The sequence below is a fragment of the Sceloporus undulatus genome, chromosome 7, assembly GCF_019175285.1.
Source record: "Sceloporus undulatus isolate JIND9_A2432 ecotype Alabama chromosome 7, SceUnd_v1.1, whole genome shotgun sequence".
NCBI lineage: Eukaryota > Metazoa > Chordata > Lepidosauria > Squamata > Phrynosomatidae > Sceloporus > Sceloporus undulatus.
The window spans coordinates 46,811,360-46,829,750 of NC_056528.1; the positions used below are offsets into that span (position 1 = coordinate 46,811,360).

At 41.4% G+C, this 18,391-nt stretch overlaps 1 protein-coding gene across 1 annotated transcript in view; it reads right to left on the reverse strand.

The window, feature by feature from the left end:
• Positions 1 to 18,391, reverse strand: part of TENM1 (teneurin transmembrane protein 1) — a 292,675-nt gene that overhangs the window by 127,408 nt on the left and 146,876 nt on the right. The window contains 3 exon segments of the mRNA XM_042479300.1: positions 5,761 to 5,999; positions 10,268 to 10,360; positions 17,435 to 17,675. Of these exon segments, the coding sequence (XP_042335234.1) occupies positions 5,761 to 5,999; positions 10,268 to 10,360; positions 17,435 to 17,675 (573 nt within the window).

Below are 18,391 nucleotides of genomic sequence, written 5' to 3' on the forward strand. Positions count from 1 at the left end.
ATTATTATTATTATTATTATTATTATTATTATTATTATTATTATTATTATATACCTTTGAGACAAACTGGAAGAATGAAGTTGGTAGCATGAACTTTCCTAGATGTAAGTCGACATCCTCAGATGTGTTTGGTCGAGTTGAAAGCCCAGGGATAGACCTATATATGTCATTAGTGCATGAACATGTCAATTTAAATTCAAAATGTGCATGGAAATGAAGTGGCAAGTGCATTTTTAAGGAAGATCATTGGTGGACAAAGGCAATAGAAGCCATAGCCTTCAGGTGAGAAGAATAGACCAGTGTGGGAAACAGAGCGATGCGATGAATGGGTCATGGGTGCCCTCATGAAGATGGGGCTTGGATAGCGTTGAAATGTCTGTGCCATGAAACCATTATCTTTGTTCAGCCCAGGTTAATGGACCCCCCCCCTGAAGATTTATGATTTTGTTTCTCACAAATGTTCCCCCAAAGCATCAAATCTTGTGGCGGTTGTCTGTTTTCTTGATAAGGTATTTCCATATGTTGCGAGATACTCTTGAAGGCTGAGAGAATTCGCAAACATCCTTTAAATACGATGGTCTGCTTATAGGAAACAAACAGATGGCATCAAGGGAGCTGAGGTGAAAACCAGCCGTAAGGGAAGGGTCAGGAATCAACCTCTTTTCGAAAGCTTTGGAGCTATAAATCCTAGCCCTGGTTTAAGCAGGCGAAATTGTCTGCGGACTTTTGGCCTGTATTAACTGATTGAAAATTCAGAACCAGAGCAGAAACTGCCAACTTTCTTTTAAATGGCTGCAGATAAGGCATGGTTATGTATTTGCTTCCGTTTGCAACTCAGAGAGCCCCGAGAGATGTTTAATTCAAAGTTTGCTGCGGATATTCATTTTAGATTACTCAGAATATATTGGCATACAACAAAGCCATTTATCCAATGCAGCTTAACTCCAAACATCTGCCGCGTTCTCCAAACATGTTCAAGCCATTCTGTCGGAATAACATGAGACAGAGATGAGGAAAGCGATTCATGTACATAGCCTTTACAGAATTATGGGTTAATGGATCCGAGACGATAAGGGGGAAGTAGATAAGTGTGGTGTTGTGGTTTGAGTGTTGGACCATGACCCTTAGGACCTGAGTTCAATTCCAGCTGTGCCATGAAACCCACTGGGTGACCTTGAGCAAGTCACATACTCTCAGCCTCAGAGGAAGGAAATAGCAAACCTCCTCTGAACAAATCTTGTCAAGAAAACCCTAAAATTAGGTTTGCCTTTGGGTCACCATAAGTCGGAAACAACTTGAGGACACACAACAACAAATGGCCATCACTCCAACCTCCTGGGCTTCAGAACTGTTATACTGCAAAGATTGTTCGACTTATAAAGGTTGTCCATCCTATACAATTATAGCACTATGATTTCACTTTAACTGCCATGACTGCATCCTAGGAAATCCTGAGACTGGTAGTTTGGTGAAGCACTGGAGTTCTCTGGTTTAAAATGTAAAACACTCCTCCCTAAACTGTAAATCCCAGGATTCCATTGGAAAGGACTCAAAGAGAAATCATAGTGCTATAATTGCATAGTGTAAAAGGGCCTTAGGCCTTCATGTCAATGAAACCAGGAAAGGGACTTAGGCAAAGGTATTCTCAAAGAGCCACCAACCTCAAAGGAGATGGCGAAGGGGCAGAATCTGCTTGGTGCTTCCTCTTCCATAATGCCTTTACTTCAGAAGCAATGGAAAACTTGGTGGGGTTCCTAAATTCATTTTTGAACGCTATTGGGTTGCTTTTGCTTTTCACTTGACAGGTTTATGCAACTGGAGGCAAGGCACCAGAACTGTGCAACTGGAATAAATAACTGCAATTGCAGTATTTTAAAGAAATTTGGGGTGGGGGGACCTATCATATCTTAATAACAGATTATTTATCTTTCCATTTGTGTTCATATTTGGAAAAGTGATCTTAAACACTGTGCATCATTTTTGGTGGTATGTGTGTATGTGTGTGTGCATGTGTGGAGATTACATTTTGTAAACTGGATTAACCCACCATCTGCTACCAAGCCAATGATTAAATTGAATTTATTCTTATCTACCTTCTGTGTAAGCACAGCTTGTCAACTTGTGTTCTGCAAAGTTTGGCGCTAAGCAAAATATGAATCTTGGCAGAAATGCAAGAGACTCCCTACCAGCAGATCTATGTATTGAAGAAGAAAGAGGAGGAAGGGGGGGGAATCAAAGAAGCATATATGAATCAAGACAATGTGTCCCAAATGAATGGGAAAAGTTCTACTAGTAAGAAGAGGTCCCAAAATAAAATAAAAAGTTGGATCAGTTTATTCCCAGTTGTTTCCCTGGCATTCATAACCATATCAAAGTTTCTTTAGTTGAAGAAAAGTCACCAGGGAATATAACTTTAGGCAAAGTAGTTCTGCATATCCTATCTCCCTGTCATAATCTCACCCCCCGTCCTGTTTGTTTTCAAGCAAAGCTAACAAACAGCATATTTAACAGAGAAGATGGAAGAGAATAGCTTGAAATGGGCAGAAAAGCATGGATTTATGCAAACAGAACAAACAATTGAGATGTGCAGAGGTCATGTTGGTGGCATTCAGTGCATGAACATTAGGAGCCAAGGCTTATCTGGAGAGGCTTTCAAAATGGATTAAGGCATGCACATTTATGTGTTGTGACTTCAAGAACACTCCTAGGCCTCTCCATGTTTGGGCACATTCAATTAGAGCAGTTGCTGCAACAAGAACTTAGATTTAAAACACTTCATTAGATGACAAGGCTGTAAGATAAAGCACTACAAGATCAACAATTCAGTGCTGCAGAAGCTGCCTTTGGAAGGTGAGCCCTGCAAGTTGTACAGTCCTCCCTCCATTCTCGCAGTCTTTAGACTCGCATCCCTTGCTTATGAGCGAGGGATGAACAGAGGGAGAATGTATGGGGCATGTGCCCATGGAGTGCGCCTCTGTGAAAAAGGAGGGGAAATTGTACTTAAAAGAGAGTACACTATATAGGGCCTTGAGTACAACCCAAAGGACTGTGGATTGCTCCACTGTACCATCCATAGAATGAACAGATGTTGGTACTCACTGTCAACTGGATGTGCAGAGGCGCAATCCACGATCCTTGAGATGTACATGAGCCCCTATATATTGATGGCTGACATAAAGTAATGCATTGTGTGGGTGAATATTTTTATATCATTTGGGCCACTAAATAATTATTTTAACAACAACAACCTAAAGTCAAAGTTTTATACAAGTGTTAGAATCATATAGGATTTCCTCTGAAACATAACATTTCCTAGAGCCTTAGCTAAATTTAGGCCCTGTACAAACGGGCAGGAAGGGGTGGCAAGACACCACCCCTTTCTGCCCCGGATCAGTGCTGTGGCAAACGCATGCCATGCCATGGATCCAGCCTTCACAGACCACAAAAAGTAGCCGGTTTTTCCAGCTCCTTTTTTTTGCCTACGTAGTGGTGCCATAGCTGCTGCCAGGTGGCTTGATCATGCCCCTTTGGTGCAGCACTGTTTGGGCACTGCACCAATGGGACTTCATCATGGTGTGCACCATCTGAACGGGTGCACACCAAGATGGTGCCTGGGCAGCGTGGGGAGGGCTGTGAGCGTGGGGATGCTCAGCCCTTACCCCATCCGCAAGAGGGTGCTTTTTGCCCATCTTTACCAGGCCTATGTCCACCATTGCAGATGACTACTGAAAGGCCACTTCAATGCGTAATATGAAAAGGATACAGAATCAGAGGTTGAGCAGTAGGTTAACTGAGAATGTTTGGTTTCAAATGATGGAGAGGATCTGAAGGAGTGCAAAAGCAACAGTGAATTTTCAGGGTCCATTATTTCCGGGAGCTGAGAAGAAGGACTATCGGGTCGCAGAAGTAACCTTTATCATCAACATGTAAACTTTTTATAAGTTTAAGATACTCAAATGCTGTAACCTTTCCTGACAAAGGAACTGCTTCAGCCCCTTGGTCATTCTGGTTGTCCTTTTCTTCACCTCTCACAACTGTCCAACGTTCTTTCTAAAGTGCAGTGACTAGTACTCCAAGTATAGGCACACATTATAGTTTCATATTGTGAAAGAGCATTAGGAAAGTGGCAGTCTGAGTTTACATTCCTTTCTCGTCGATCCCCATGACGGTCCCACAATGGGTCGGCCTTTGCTTTGAACCAGTCACCCCAATCTCAAGGCTAGAAACTATGCCTTTCTTTTCAGAGTTAACTGTTGCGCTAATACCCAAATTGTATGCTGATACAATCAAGTCATTGAAACTCATATGATTAACTAAGATGCATTTAATTAAAACACAGCTCTAACAGGATTACATCCACTCCCCATGCTTTAGCTGGGCATGCCCTTATTTATTCTAGCAGCCAAGTCACATTTTAAAGATGCTGTTAGATTCAAAGCATGGGCGATACTTGAAAAGATTTCCACAAAAGAGATAAATTTCTCTCTTATTACAAGACAGACACACAAAAGGGATTTAAGCTACAGAGAAGTAATTTTAGATCAGATAAAACATCTTAACCAAAGGAGGAGTTATCCAAACAGAGCAAGGTGCTCGGGGAAGACGGAGAATTACTTCTCTTGGATCCTTTTATGAAGGGCTTGGATAAAGATTTGGTTTAGGAACAACAAATCCTGTCTCGGTTATGGGATAGGATTGAACTAGATTATCTTCAAGGATCCTTTACAATGTTCCGTGTCCTGACTCTTAAAAATCTTACCCTAATACACAACTGTGGCTCCCCTCCCATAGACGCAATTCTGTTCATCAGAAGAGAGAAAACTGCTTTGTAAATAAATGGCCAAATCTTAGTGGCATGTATCACTTGATTCTTGTCTTCTATGTAAGACAAAGGTGGGCAAATTACAGGGCTTGGGGAACCATTGCTTTGCCAGCGATCACAATGTCAGACCTCTGTAGTGCCCAGTGTCTTCCCACACCAAAGGGACCTGACATTGTTTAGAACAGAGTCTCCTTTTCACTTCCCGAAAAGAAAGGAAGAGGAAGCTAAAGGAGGCTAGAACAGGGCTGGGGGGAGGTCTTTGGTGCCACAGTGGTACAGATTATCAGTGGCATAGTTTGTCCCTAGAGAGAGCTATCAGTGGTATGTGTGTGCACGCTTTCAAATCACCTGCCAGCTTATGGCAACCCTATACATTTCATAGCATTTTCTTAGGCAAGGAATGCACAGAGGTGGTTCCCTGATAGTTTTGCCTTAAGGTCACCATATGTCAGAAATAACTTGAAGGCACACAACAAGAACAACAATACACCTCTCATGTTTTCATTTGGGTCCCTTTCATACTTCACAAACCAAGCAATAGGATTTCACTTTAACAGCCATGGCAACGTCCTAAACAATCCTGGGGTTTGAAGGGCACTACTGCTTTCTGGTTGACAATTCTAAATATACGTTTCTACACTGCAAATCCTAATATTCTATAGGATATTGGCATGACAATTCAAGCCAAAGTGCTATAATCATGCCCTTCTTGACAACCTTTATCTGGAATTAAACCTCGCTGAACTCAACAGAAACTACCTTTCAGCAAATCTGCACAGGATGGTCTTGCAAATACCGTTACAAGAAATGGTCACAAGCTAATGTCCCTCTGCCATCATAAGAAATGGTCACATTCAAAAGGATGCAGCATCACCCAGAATTTACCACGTAGACAAAACAAGGCAAGAAAAACAAAAACACAGCTCGAGAACACTTACCAATGACATAGGCAAGCAACAACGCCAGCGCAATTGTAATAGCGGTTGCACTCAAGGCAGTACATTTCCAGTTGCAACATCGGTAAGGTTTGTTGAAAGAGAAAGCTGGTCTAGAAAAAGTACTTCTAGGAAGCGGCCGAGGAGGTGGTGAGTAAACCGTGTTGGAGGTTAAAGGATAGTTCTGACTGGCTGCACTGAAGATAGCGGATGAACCGGATCCATGTTTAAACAAGAAGTGCCTAAGGGGGGAAAAGACAGCCATGTTGTAAAAGCCCAAGGATTATGCTGTACGGATGCATAATACGGATGCAGTCAATACTATTATTAGCAACACAATCTTAGATGTGGACTTGAATGTTAGTTCTACTCTTGGACATTAGTCCCAGTGAGGCTTACAACCAGGTGAACATGTGCAGCATTGCAGCTCAACAATACATGTCTATACATATTTATTCAGAAATAAATCCCATTGTAGACAATGAATCTTAACTCCATGCAATTACATTTAGGATGACGCCCTGGAAATGCAGAATGCCCCTTTTTGGCTTCATTGTGTGTTACTCCATAAACACAAGCTGGGCCCAAACAGTGTGCTTTTCATAATAAAAAGAAGGAAGATCCCTTAGATTTTAAAATCTGACCTGGTTAGCATTTGGAAAAGGGACCACAGAGAGGAAGGGGAAGTACGGTTCTCTGCTGCCGCAAAATGGAGGTGCAGAGGGTGGATTCCAATTGAACATTAAAAGTAACTTCTTGAAAGCAAGAGCGGTTTGGCAATGGAACCAACTGCCTAGAGAGACTGTATGGTCTCCTTCAATGGTCATCTTCAGAAAGAGGCTGGACATCTGCCTGTTGGGGATGCTATAGCTGGAGATCCTGTACTTATCAGGGGATTGCACTTAGTGGCCCATGAGGTCCCTTCCAATTCTGATTCTAAGTGTAGCGGGTGCTGTAGGCTATATTTCAGAGGAAGGAAATGGCAAACCACATTTTGAGTATCCCTTGCCCAAGAAAACCTTATTAAATTCATGGGGTTGGTATAAGTCCACAGGCGATTCGAAGGCAGAAGCATGCAGCTGACCAGCAATATTGCAAATCATGTGCCATTCTTCCTTCATTTTCAAAATGTTGCATTAGAAGCCATGCAATTCCAAGGCTGAATCCCCAGACAGATGGGCCTTTGACAACAAGAACGCTGCTTGTTCATTTCGTACTATCATTTCCCATGACGAGTTTTTAAATGTGCACCCAAAATGGATATACTTTTCTGAAAGCTTAGTGGTGCTAGATTTAAAAATGACACTTCCAAACAAATTTCTCCGCTGAAACGCTAGCAGAGAAAGAAAATATAAATCATAGTGCTCTGTGTAATTGCATGTGAAATTCCTTCTTAGATTCCTGCAAAACACAACTGAACCCAGTTGCAGCCTGATCCTAATCCTTTGGATGGCAATAAGTAGATTCTCAAAGCGGCTTTGGACTTTCCACAGAAGTCCTGCCAGCTGCCTGCTCAAGTCTCATCCATAGCTGTTTGCCAGAATTGGTTTCGAATGTCTAAAAGAGACTACAGATGTAAACGCCTGTAGTATCCACAGCACATTGTCAGCAATATCCAAAATCCTCTGAATGCTGCTGGCGAGAGATGGGAATGATGTAGTTCTCCAGATGATATTGGACTATGAGTCCCAGCAATCCTAGCCACAATAGACAATGGTGAGGAGTGATGGGGCATGCGATTTAACAACATCTGTTATTGGTAATCTCAAATGAAGTACTCCCATTGAATGTTGAGTCAAGGTATTTAAATTCCAGTGGACCTATGCATGTTGGTACTGTCAATAGGATTCAGGCCAAAATGTACACATACATATGGATGTGTATTGCTGTATACCCTTGAGGGCAGGCATTTCTGAGTTTGACTTTTTACCATCTTCAATATGCAGGCATTCACAAATTTGGCTTATATTCTTTTGGAAAAGAGAAACTAAATTCTTTCTCATCCCTCACCAGCCAAATGGAGTATGGATAGCAAATGTTGGCATCGGGAATAAAATGCTATTCTTACCATTTAGCTTTTGAACATGAGAAGCCTCTCTGAGAATAAAAGGAGGTGGCAATTCTAATTCAGCATTAATATGGTTGACTATATAGAGATTCAAACCTAGAGCTTTTTAAAAGTAAGCATTCAAAGTCCTGTTCGTTTTCTTTCATCTTCAAATGTTTTTAGTTTTGAATATGAAGGAATTTGTTGTTTCTTTTGTACATTCATATTAAAAAATTTATCAAAATGAAATGTACAAATTCACTTATAGGTATGCAAGCAATGCAGGGCCAAAGATCCATTGCAAATGCAGCAATAAGGTGAGAACCACAAAGAACTTGATTCAGTGGAGAATTGTTAATGTGAACTTGTTGAGAGTTTCTGAGAATATGCAGAATATATATATGAATCACTGCATTCCTTTCTGCTCACTCCAAACTAAGACTGCCAAAATAAAGCTGCTTCGGGTCTCTTTGGAGGTATGCTGTTTAAATGATGCATGGGTCCTAAGAGTCCAGAGGTCGCGCCAAAGCCACACTCCATTCCTAAGCACTGGAGTGCAGCTTTGGTGCAGCTTCCGGATTCTTAGGATGCATGCATCATTTAAACAGCATACCTCCAAAGAGACCCGAAGCAGCTTTATTTTGGCAGTCTGTAACAGGCCATGGTCTGCAAAGATCAATGGTGGAGCATAGCTTTTCCATGCAAAAGCAAGTACAATCTCTGGTAACTACAGTTTTAATGTTCAAGTATCTAACAGTCCCACTCATTTAATTTAATAATTTAATCTTTTCATTTTTGACTGCTTTATATAATTAGTTTTGTTGTTGTTGCTTTGATATATTTCACAGCAATATGCTTCACAGGAAAAATTCAGAACAAAACCATGGGTACCCACTGCTTTATTTTAGTTCAAATCCTCTCCTACGGCTGACAGTTCAAACTGATTCCAGATCAGAAAGAACACTATGTGCTAAAGGTAATGATTTCTACTATAATCCTAACATATTTATTTGGATGCCTATCCCACAGATAAAGTTACAGCTCATTTATGATTAAAATCCTATCCACAGTTCCCCAGAAGTGAAGCCGCGGGGAACATAGCGTGATGTCCTTCAAGTAGACATACATAGGATTCTGCTGTGAAGGCCATAAAAGTGTTTGCAGGTGTGATATTACATGTGGCCTTGTTTACGTGACTTTAGGAACTTGTTTAAAGAAAAGTGGATAAAGGAGCAAAAATAAAGGGGACTATTGATACACTGGAAGTTAAGAAAAGGCTATCTTGTTTAATACTTTTCATGACTGTAGCACCATGACAGTGGCCATAGTTCTTCAGGTCAGATATGTGCCTGCCCTGGGACCTTTTCCTGGTTGCCTATGGAAAGAGAAAGAGCTACTACATAGCTTTGTCTTTCCATAACAACCAATATAAAAAATCATGCACTGGATAACCAAACATGATTCCCAATTCTGATGGGTTGCTCAGGAGCCATATGAGACTACCAGTCAGTAGATACTTGGCAATTTAATGTTCTAGGCTATAATATCTTGTGATTATAAATTTTGGGGTTCTTTACCCTGTTTTATTGGATGTTCCAAAGGAGAGGGGTTTAAATATCTTAGACAGACAACACAGTTGATTGAAAGACTCTTGTTGACTTTAAGGTTCAATAGACGCAACTCTTAAGCACTATGGCTGTATGCTTTATTGATTTAACATTCTTATCACTGTTCTTATAAGGTGTTAACAAAGGTGCTCGACAGATGGGCAGTTCTGCACCGACCGTCTTTGCCCTGAGCTGCAAGCTACAGCATCGACACGCTGCCAAAAAGAAGCTGCCTAGAGCGGCTTCTTTTTTGCAGTGCCGCAAACAGGAAAGGGCACCGCCATGATGCCACTTCCTGCCAGCGACGTCTGGACGCTGTGCAGTGCTTGCATCATCATGGCGGCCCCTGTGTGGACCGGAGGCCACGATGATGGTGCCGCCGATCTGTATTAGGGTTCAGAAGCATGCAGTTGCTCAGGGTTCCCGAACCCTAATTTTGGCCCGAGGACGGTGCTTTCCATCGGTCTGTACTGGGCCAAAATCACACAAAGCAGTCACTAAGACCACATCACAGACCATGTTCCAACATATTTTGCCACCACTAAGATCACATCATAGGCTATGTTCCAACATATTTTGCCATCGCACTGTGCAACTTTCCCTTCTGATTTCAAGCTGGTGAGCAGAATTCCCAGGCCATTATATAAAATTGCAAAAAGAAAGAAAAGAAAAAGAAGAATAAAAAGAAGGAAGGGGGGGAAAGGAGGGGAGAGAGAAAGGAACCCCTGCTATAGAGGGAAGTCTTTAGCATTCTCTGAAGATGCCAGCCACAGATGCCGGCGAAACATCAGGAATAAAGTCTTCTAGAACATGGCCACATAGCCCCCAAAACCAACAAAGTACTAGAGGCTCTTACATTTCGCTTGGCACGAGGGAAGAGACATGGTCCTCCTGATTCCTGGTGGAAGGCATTTCCACAGCCGAGGGCCAGCAAATCCCCCACTGACTTCTGTGGGATCAGGATCAGGACCACAATGTGGAATAAGGAAAAAGGATATAATAAATTCTTATTCATCTTTGTTTCCCATTCACATTTTTTAAAATTCTCCAACAGATTCTGTATAAAAGATGGCAAAACTGTTTAATCCCCTGCTCTCCTTGTAAAAACAGGAGGCCGATTGGATTTTTAAACAACATAAATAATTTGATATTTGCAATACTGGACTAAAATCTGGTATTAAAGCTATTGAAATCAATAGCTAGCAATAATTACAGACGAATGTTAAAGTTCGTAGATGAATGGTAAAAGTTCAAACAGGGAGTGGAATATTATTATAATAGCTCAACAAAACATGAAGATCTGGAATCAGTTTGATTTATATCTTTAAAGGAGAGACGTCAGCATGCAATTAAGTAAGTGTATGTATCATTTATATAAAACCTAAAATGTTAATGAAATGTACATGCATTACTGACAACGGCCAGGTTCACACATAATGATAATGTAGATTGTAGAAATCAGAGCTGTAGTTGTGCCCAAACCCATCCACCCAAACAAACAAACAAACAATGGTTTAATTCAATGGTTTATTTGAACTTCAACAGTTGTGACTATACATGTCTAACATAAAACCATGGCTTGTAGATGCAGGCAATAATTTACTACAAATGGCTGGTCGGTAAAGTCTAAATATTCCATTCTCAAAACAATATAAGCTATTCTCAAACTACTGGGTATATGTAAATCCTTGTTGGAGGGTGACTAGATCCTCCTAAATTGGATGACCACGCATCTGGGTTGTCTACGTACAATACTGCTAGCAAAGGCATTACGGACACATTAAAGCGTTCTTATCGGTTTGAGAAATCATGACTCTCTTTCTGCAGGAAATTGAAGTTCAGAGGTTTTCCTGTAAGCACAGCTTGGTGTGTTTGAATCCTAACTAGTGAAATCAGCAGCAACCCATTAAAAGACGACGCTCAAAGATTTCACGGAAACTGATAAAATTAGATAATGATTTTTAAAAAGATAGGATAACAGGGGGAGAAGAAGGTTAGCTTTTGTCTGCAGCAACGCTGGGACATGAAAGGATTCCCATGGAGCTCAAAGTCCTGTTTTCTCCCATTTCTCCTTTGTCATGAAAGCATAAACAGATATAGATGCCCAAGCAGTGCATGAAAAGAAGCCAGAAAGAGGGAAGCCAGGGTTTATCTGCAGGGCATTAGAAAGAAAGACTGAAACAACTGTCTCAGGTAGCAAATGCTGGAGGATAGTAACGGCAGCTTCCCAGCTGTTCTTCATGAGTCCCCTGGAATTTCTCCTTTTGGTCCCTGAACTGTGCAGGAGAAGGGGCTTCTTGCTACTTGTTGCTTCCTTCAAGACTAAAATGAGCCAAGAGGTACATTTCTAATCTGGGAACAAAATCGTTCACATCAGATGCACAGCTGGTGACTCACCAAGCGAAGCCTAAAATCTGGATTTCACCCAGTGATCATTCATTTCCAGTGATGTGTCTCTTTCACTAAATGGAAGTACCTGTCTATGCAGATAACTGAGAGTTTTGCAATTGCCTCCCATTCCAACATACAATGCCATTTGGCTTCCATGGCATTCCTCTTCAATTTGACTGTATTCATTGAGAGCAAGTCCCTTTGTTTCTAGCCTTCCTTCCAAGTACTTATGCTCAAAACTTCAGTTTTTATTCTTCCTTTCTTGAATAAAGACAACTGCAGATGACTACTAACAAACCTCCATCATTCACAGTTGGGGGAATTATTTGCGGCGTATGCTGAGTTACAAAGGGAGCAAGCCATGAAAACACCTACAGATTAAAAAATAAGTCTGCTTTTTATATACTGTCCCCAGAGAAAAATGCGCAGTGTTATGGCTTGATAGTAGAAGAACGGTAAACCGTTCTAGCAAAGAAGGACAGTTCATGCACAGAATTGACTGGAGACGTTAAAACTGATTCATTGTGGTGGCTGACAAATCTTACCATTTACTAAACTGGAGGAATACCTATTATTTTAAATGTAGCGGAGGCATTTGAAATACTCTCACTTCCCCCCTTCCTATAGGGGCCTATAGGGCCCAATGAAAAATCAGGAGAGGAGTTATCAAACTGAAATTTAAGCCTTGGCATGCCTTTTTTTAAACAACATTATGTGCTCCAAGTGAGGTTAGTTGGTGTTTAATAAGACAGAAAATGACATGTACAAGAAGAATGTCAGAATAACAGATATAGAGCTAAAAAGAATTGAAAAATGAAGCAGTGTTACTTTTATCCTTTTTTTTTTTTTTTTTTTTGGTTTCCGAATAATAAAGAAGACAAAAACGAACTCGGGAGAAATGATTCATTAACTTCAGTGTCATATCTGCCCGATAACTGTCGTCATATTTCCTAGTTAGCAAGAGCTTTCTTTCTTTCTTTCTTTCTTTCTTTCTTTCTTTCTTTCTTTCCTTCCTTCCTGCTAAGGTAACTCCTTCGACCACATCTGTTTTTCCAGAACAGAGATGAGAATCCTGTGGCTCTCCAGATGCTATTGAACTGCAACTGCTATCATCCCTACCCTCTGGCCATTCCAGCCAGGCTTGATGGGTAATTGAGTTATTTCATGCCCTCTCCATTCCTCTACACCAGCGGTTCTCAACCTATGGTCCTCCAGATGTTTTTGACTTCATCTCCCAGATTCCTTCATCATTGGCCATGCTGGCAAAGGCTTCTGGGTGCTGAAGTCCAAAACAGCTGGAGGATCAAAAGTTGAGAACCTCTGCTCTACACCAAGAGCCAAAGCAGAATGGAGGTGGGACTAGGACTGAAAGGTGGGGATGCAGATTCAAGCCTCTACTCATGCTTGAGTAAGAGTATGAGTATGGACTTGGGCCAGTTATGATCTTTCAGTGTATTCAGTCTTCCAGGGTTGTTGTAGGATGGTTGTGGGAGAGAAACATGTAAGTCATCTCAGATTCCTTGGAGGAGTAATGGGAGATCAAATTAGATGAACACTTTAAGACAGCAAAGAGAATGAACACTTTAAGCCAGGAATCTAAGGTAAGAATGGGGCATTTATAGCCATCCAAATGTTGAACTACAACTGCCACCTTGACTCACAATGGGCAAAAATAACTAAGGATGTTGGAAATGGAAGACTAAGTGGAGGAGCACAGGTTCCCCAGGCCTGCTGGAAGGACTCTTTATGCCCACTCATTCACCACCTTGTGGTTCCTTGCTCAGCTACTCAAATAACACTTGACGAACCACACAAGACTAGAAGATGTGACGATCATCCATTGCAATTCAATAAATATATGGATTTTTGTTGCTCCTGAAGCCTTCCAAGCAAAGCTGTTTACCCTTTCTTGCAGCCACAAAAATGCAGCAATGAGAAACTGAAGATGTCAGGGGCCACAAAAACAGATTTAGTGGGACACTTCTGCCACCAGGTAGTTTGTCAGTGGTCCACATGCAGACCACCCCCTGTGCCAACAAAATTTTAACATGGGGGGATATGGTGGTAGGGTAGATGAATAGGAACACATAGGACCTTATCACATGAGGCACTTACTGTGCTGGAATTGTGGCCCAAATGTTTCAGAAGCACGGAGGTGGGATCGCCACTCGCGCTTCTCAAACATCATTAAGGCATTTTGCTATTCTTCTGTTGTCAAAACGTTCATGGGGCAGCCATTTTTTGCATAATGGAAGATCCCGTTATTACAGAAATGGCTGCTCTGTGAACGATTTGTCAATGGGAAAAGAGCAGGACACGCTTCAGGGATGCTTCAGAAGTACAACCAGCAATCCCACCTCCATGCTTCTGAAGTGCTTGGGCCACGATTCCAGTGCGGTAAGTTCCTCGTGTGATAAGGTCCCCAGAATGCAAACAGTGTTCTCTAAGACTCATTCCTTTGCCCTTCCATTGGTGCCTTCGGGCCACATTCGGCCCATTATGTTTACAGCTATTTGAATAAAGATGGTTGAATGGCCAGGTACACAACTGCTTCTCATTTCCATCTCCTCCCTTATTCAGGAGGAAGCCAGCCAGCATGGAGAGTTAATGGTGCATTCAGGCATCAACTAAAGCATTGCACCAAGGCAGTTGGTAAACCTCAAAATGTGCTCTGCTGAATGGTTTCCCCGCATAGATGCTGCTGTATCAACAAATTGAATAATGATGATGACTGTTTGACTTGATGTCTGAAAGTCACCTTGAACAATCTGAGATTTATTAAACAAGTATTATCACTCTGCCTATCAGTCCATCTATCTATTTATATCTCCAGTTGTGGGAAGAATGGTCCTGTTCTGATCCCTCAGTCCTGCTAAAGCTAGTTGCTACAAACTGGTGCAACTGAAGAATTAGAATGAGATTTTGCTGGCTGTAAGCACTCAACATGTGCATTCTGAATTATATCTAGTTATTATAGTGGAACATAAATTAATGCCTCTAAATCTACTTTGAGATTACAAATGTTCCAAATAAAAAATAAATAAAAATCGGCTTATGACTATTAGGTAGATTTCAGTAGTATTATACAAGAAAGATTTAGAACAGTAATACAGCTGCTACCGAATGTGTCTGATTGTGTAAGAGCTCCTCTTGCTATGTATTTCCATGTAGCTTTGGAAAGGGAAAGAGTGACTGATATGTGACCCAGTGATTTTCTGTCTCTCATCAAATCATTTCTTGGAAGTAATTGGAGGAAGTGTTTATCCCAAACCATCATTGTCCTCCACTGCCTATGATGGTTAAGGATTATGGGAGGTGCAGTCTAACAACAGCTGGAACGACGCATTTTCCTATGCCCTGCCCTATGCCTCATGCAGAAGCAACATAATGTGTAAAGTAGCTCTGTTGCGTAGGCAGGATTTGCACAGTCCCTGTGAATTATGGTCCAAGGGCTACATGCAGATGTTGTGTTATGTGCCTTCAAGTATTTTCCAAATTACAGCAAGTCTAAAGCTGGGGGCAAACCTAAATCGTGGGGTTTTCTTGCCAAGATTTCTTTGGAAGGGGTTTGCTGTTGCCTTCCTCTGATGCTGTGAAAGTGTGACTTGTTCAAGGTCCTACAGTGAGTTTCCATGCTGAGCGGGGACTCAAAACCTGGCTTACAGAGTCATAGGAGTTTATCGCATTGTTAAAAAAAATGGAACTTACCTCCTCCAAATTGAAATCTCTTCTGGGATGAAACTAAGTTCTATTACACACATTTGCTACTGATGCCACCTCCCAGTTGCATCCCACCTAAAACCCGGCTACAATCCGCACTCAGATGGACCTCAGATGGCCGATTTGCAAAGCCGAGAGCTTAACGACTATGTAAATTGGCCAATTGAGGGCGGATTCTAGCCAGATTTTAGGTGGGATGCAGCTTGGAGGTGACATCGACAGCAAAATACATGTGATAGAACCCAGGTGCATCCCGGAAGAGGCTTCAATTCAGAGGAGGTAAGTTGTGTTTTTTTTTACAATGAGATAAACTCCAAAGTCTAATGCTCAAACCATTAAACCACACTGCTTCTCTACATGTATCTCTGGAGACTTTTGTGCTCCCAGCCTCTCCTACAAGTTTTCTTTTTAAATTAGTGCTTTTGAAGAACCAGTATATGTTCTACATCACTAAACCACTAGCCCCCCTGTAAATACACATACACACACGCACGCACGCACGCACGCGCGCACACACACACACACACACACACACACACACCTTTCTTGAAACTGGAGGTGCAAACTAGAGGTCTATTCCAGTTTCGGTTTTGGCCAAAAAATGGTTGTGTGGACTTTCTGTATCCACCACATTCACCACAGTTGCAAAACTCTACTCCAAAGTGTTGGACTAGGATTAGGGAGGTCCAGGTTCAGGTCCTCCACTGAGGCCTAAAGCTTAGACTATTAACTTTTTCTTGGCTTAGCCTCTTGCATAAGGAATGAAGATAAAATAGGTGTACATGTGTAAGAGAACCATGTACATTCCTTAATATTCTTGGAGCAAGACTAAACTTGTTTAATCCCTCTGTAATCCTTTTTCATGATTTAAATAAATCTTAGTCCTCAATGTTTGTGCACCAGGGGAAACCATTGTTTGTATCAAAGAGAAAGCTTTTTGGCCATCTCCTCTGGCTCAGGGAAGAGGAAGGAGAAAGCATCAGAAATGCAAGTCAAGCTGGTTAATTTGCCATGGTTTCCCATCACCTCTGAACTGTTCAACCAATTTATGTTGAAATTTAAAAGAGAAGCAAATTGGACCATGCGGAATCCTTGTTTATTAAGTGTCTCTTCTTTATTTAGTCATTCATTTTCTTTTCCTGTTATTTATTTAGTAGTTAGTATCTGACTTTGAGATTGAGAGAAAGAAGTTTGTAGCATAGGCATCCATAGACTCAGAGATGTTTATAAAAGCTTACACTACTTTTGAAGAAGCGGACTGAGTCTACAAAAGCTTACGCTACAAAACATCTTTCCTTCAGTTAGTCTCAAAGGTGCTACAGGATTCCTTTGCTTAGGTTGCATCCAGTTTATGAAAAGCAAAGCGCACTGGTAATACCTAATAGATGCAATGCAGGAAAGAGATGTAGTCTCAAGGTGTTGAAAAAAAGAGATGACCCTTCCCCTCTTTGAACATAGTTCAATGTGTTTCAGCCTGGAAACATTTTTATGGTCTCCTCCAGGAGAGTCTCACTTTAAAATCAATTCTAAAAAGAGTTAGGCCTGGCAACAAATTTTGATTTTGAAGTCGTAATCCCCTGGAAAACCATTTCCAGGCCAAAAACGCATTGGGCTATTTTAAAGAATAAAAATCATCTTCTACTTTCAACACCCTGAGACTTTGTCTCTTCTCCACATCCTGTTCGATTTATGAACATGTTTCAAATAGAGTTTCTGATTTTAAAAGGTGTGATTTTCCCCGAAGAAGAAGGTCATAAAAGTATTTCCAGACCGAAATGCATTGGGCTGTTTCTGAGAATAAAATCATCTCCTTTTTTCTTTATTGCAACATCCTGAGACTTTGTCGCTTCTCCACATCCCATGCTATTTATGAACATGTACAAAAAGAAGGTGTATTTTTTAAAACACTGACCTTGTCTCCAGTGGTATATTGCTGTTGAGGACCCAGCTGTTATGGAGATGCACGGAGTCCTGGGTACTAGTTGGTGGAGGTGGAGCAGCTGGGCTCGGTTGGCTGCGGGTCGTCATAGACCTTCCTTGGAGAGAGTCGGTTGTTGAAAGTGGCTTCCGGCTGCAGGTGCATGCGTGAGGTGGCGGCGGAGGCGGCGGGAGAGGTCTAAAGGTAAACTGGTTGCGTGGACTTCCCGGCATTTCTAAATGCAGAGGGCAAAAAAAAGGAAATGGAGAAAGAAAACAAACAAGAGAGGCCAGGTTAGTATTTTGAGCAACAACGCCAGAGGAAAGCGTCTGCATCTTCCAGTAGTCTTCACAAAGATTGTGTAAACGTCTTAGCCTTCGATCTAGCAAAGACCAGCTATCCATACCAATGGGAGGTTGGAGTGATATGAAATGTCTGAAATGGATAAATTAACCGGTCACTTAAATCACAAAGATATTGAATTAATAGAAAAGGAATGGGCCCCAATTCTGTTATACTGTAAGAACAAGCAATAAATGTGCAGGTCATGGATGAATATATGAATACACTTGTTAGGGGCATAAGATCCCACAAATAACAAAAACACCATGTTTTTACCTGAGAGGACACCTCCCTAGGAATCTCTAGGTCCTCCAGTGCAACTCTGTGTTCAACGTCCAACAGACACTGACCATAGAACTGCACTGGAGGAGCTACAAAGGCCTAGTAGAGTATTCTCTCTAGGAATGTCTAGGTCCTCCAGTGCGACTTTTAGTTAAAGTTGACCATAGAGTTGCACTGGAGGATCTAGATATTCCTAGAGAGAACATATCAACCAAATCCATGAATAATCAAATCTGCAAATATCAAATCCGCAAATACGGAGGAATGAGTGTATTTCATTTTAGCAATATTTGAAATATGGACATAGATAATTCTTTGTTAAATACT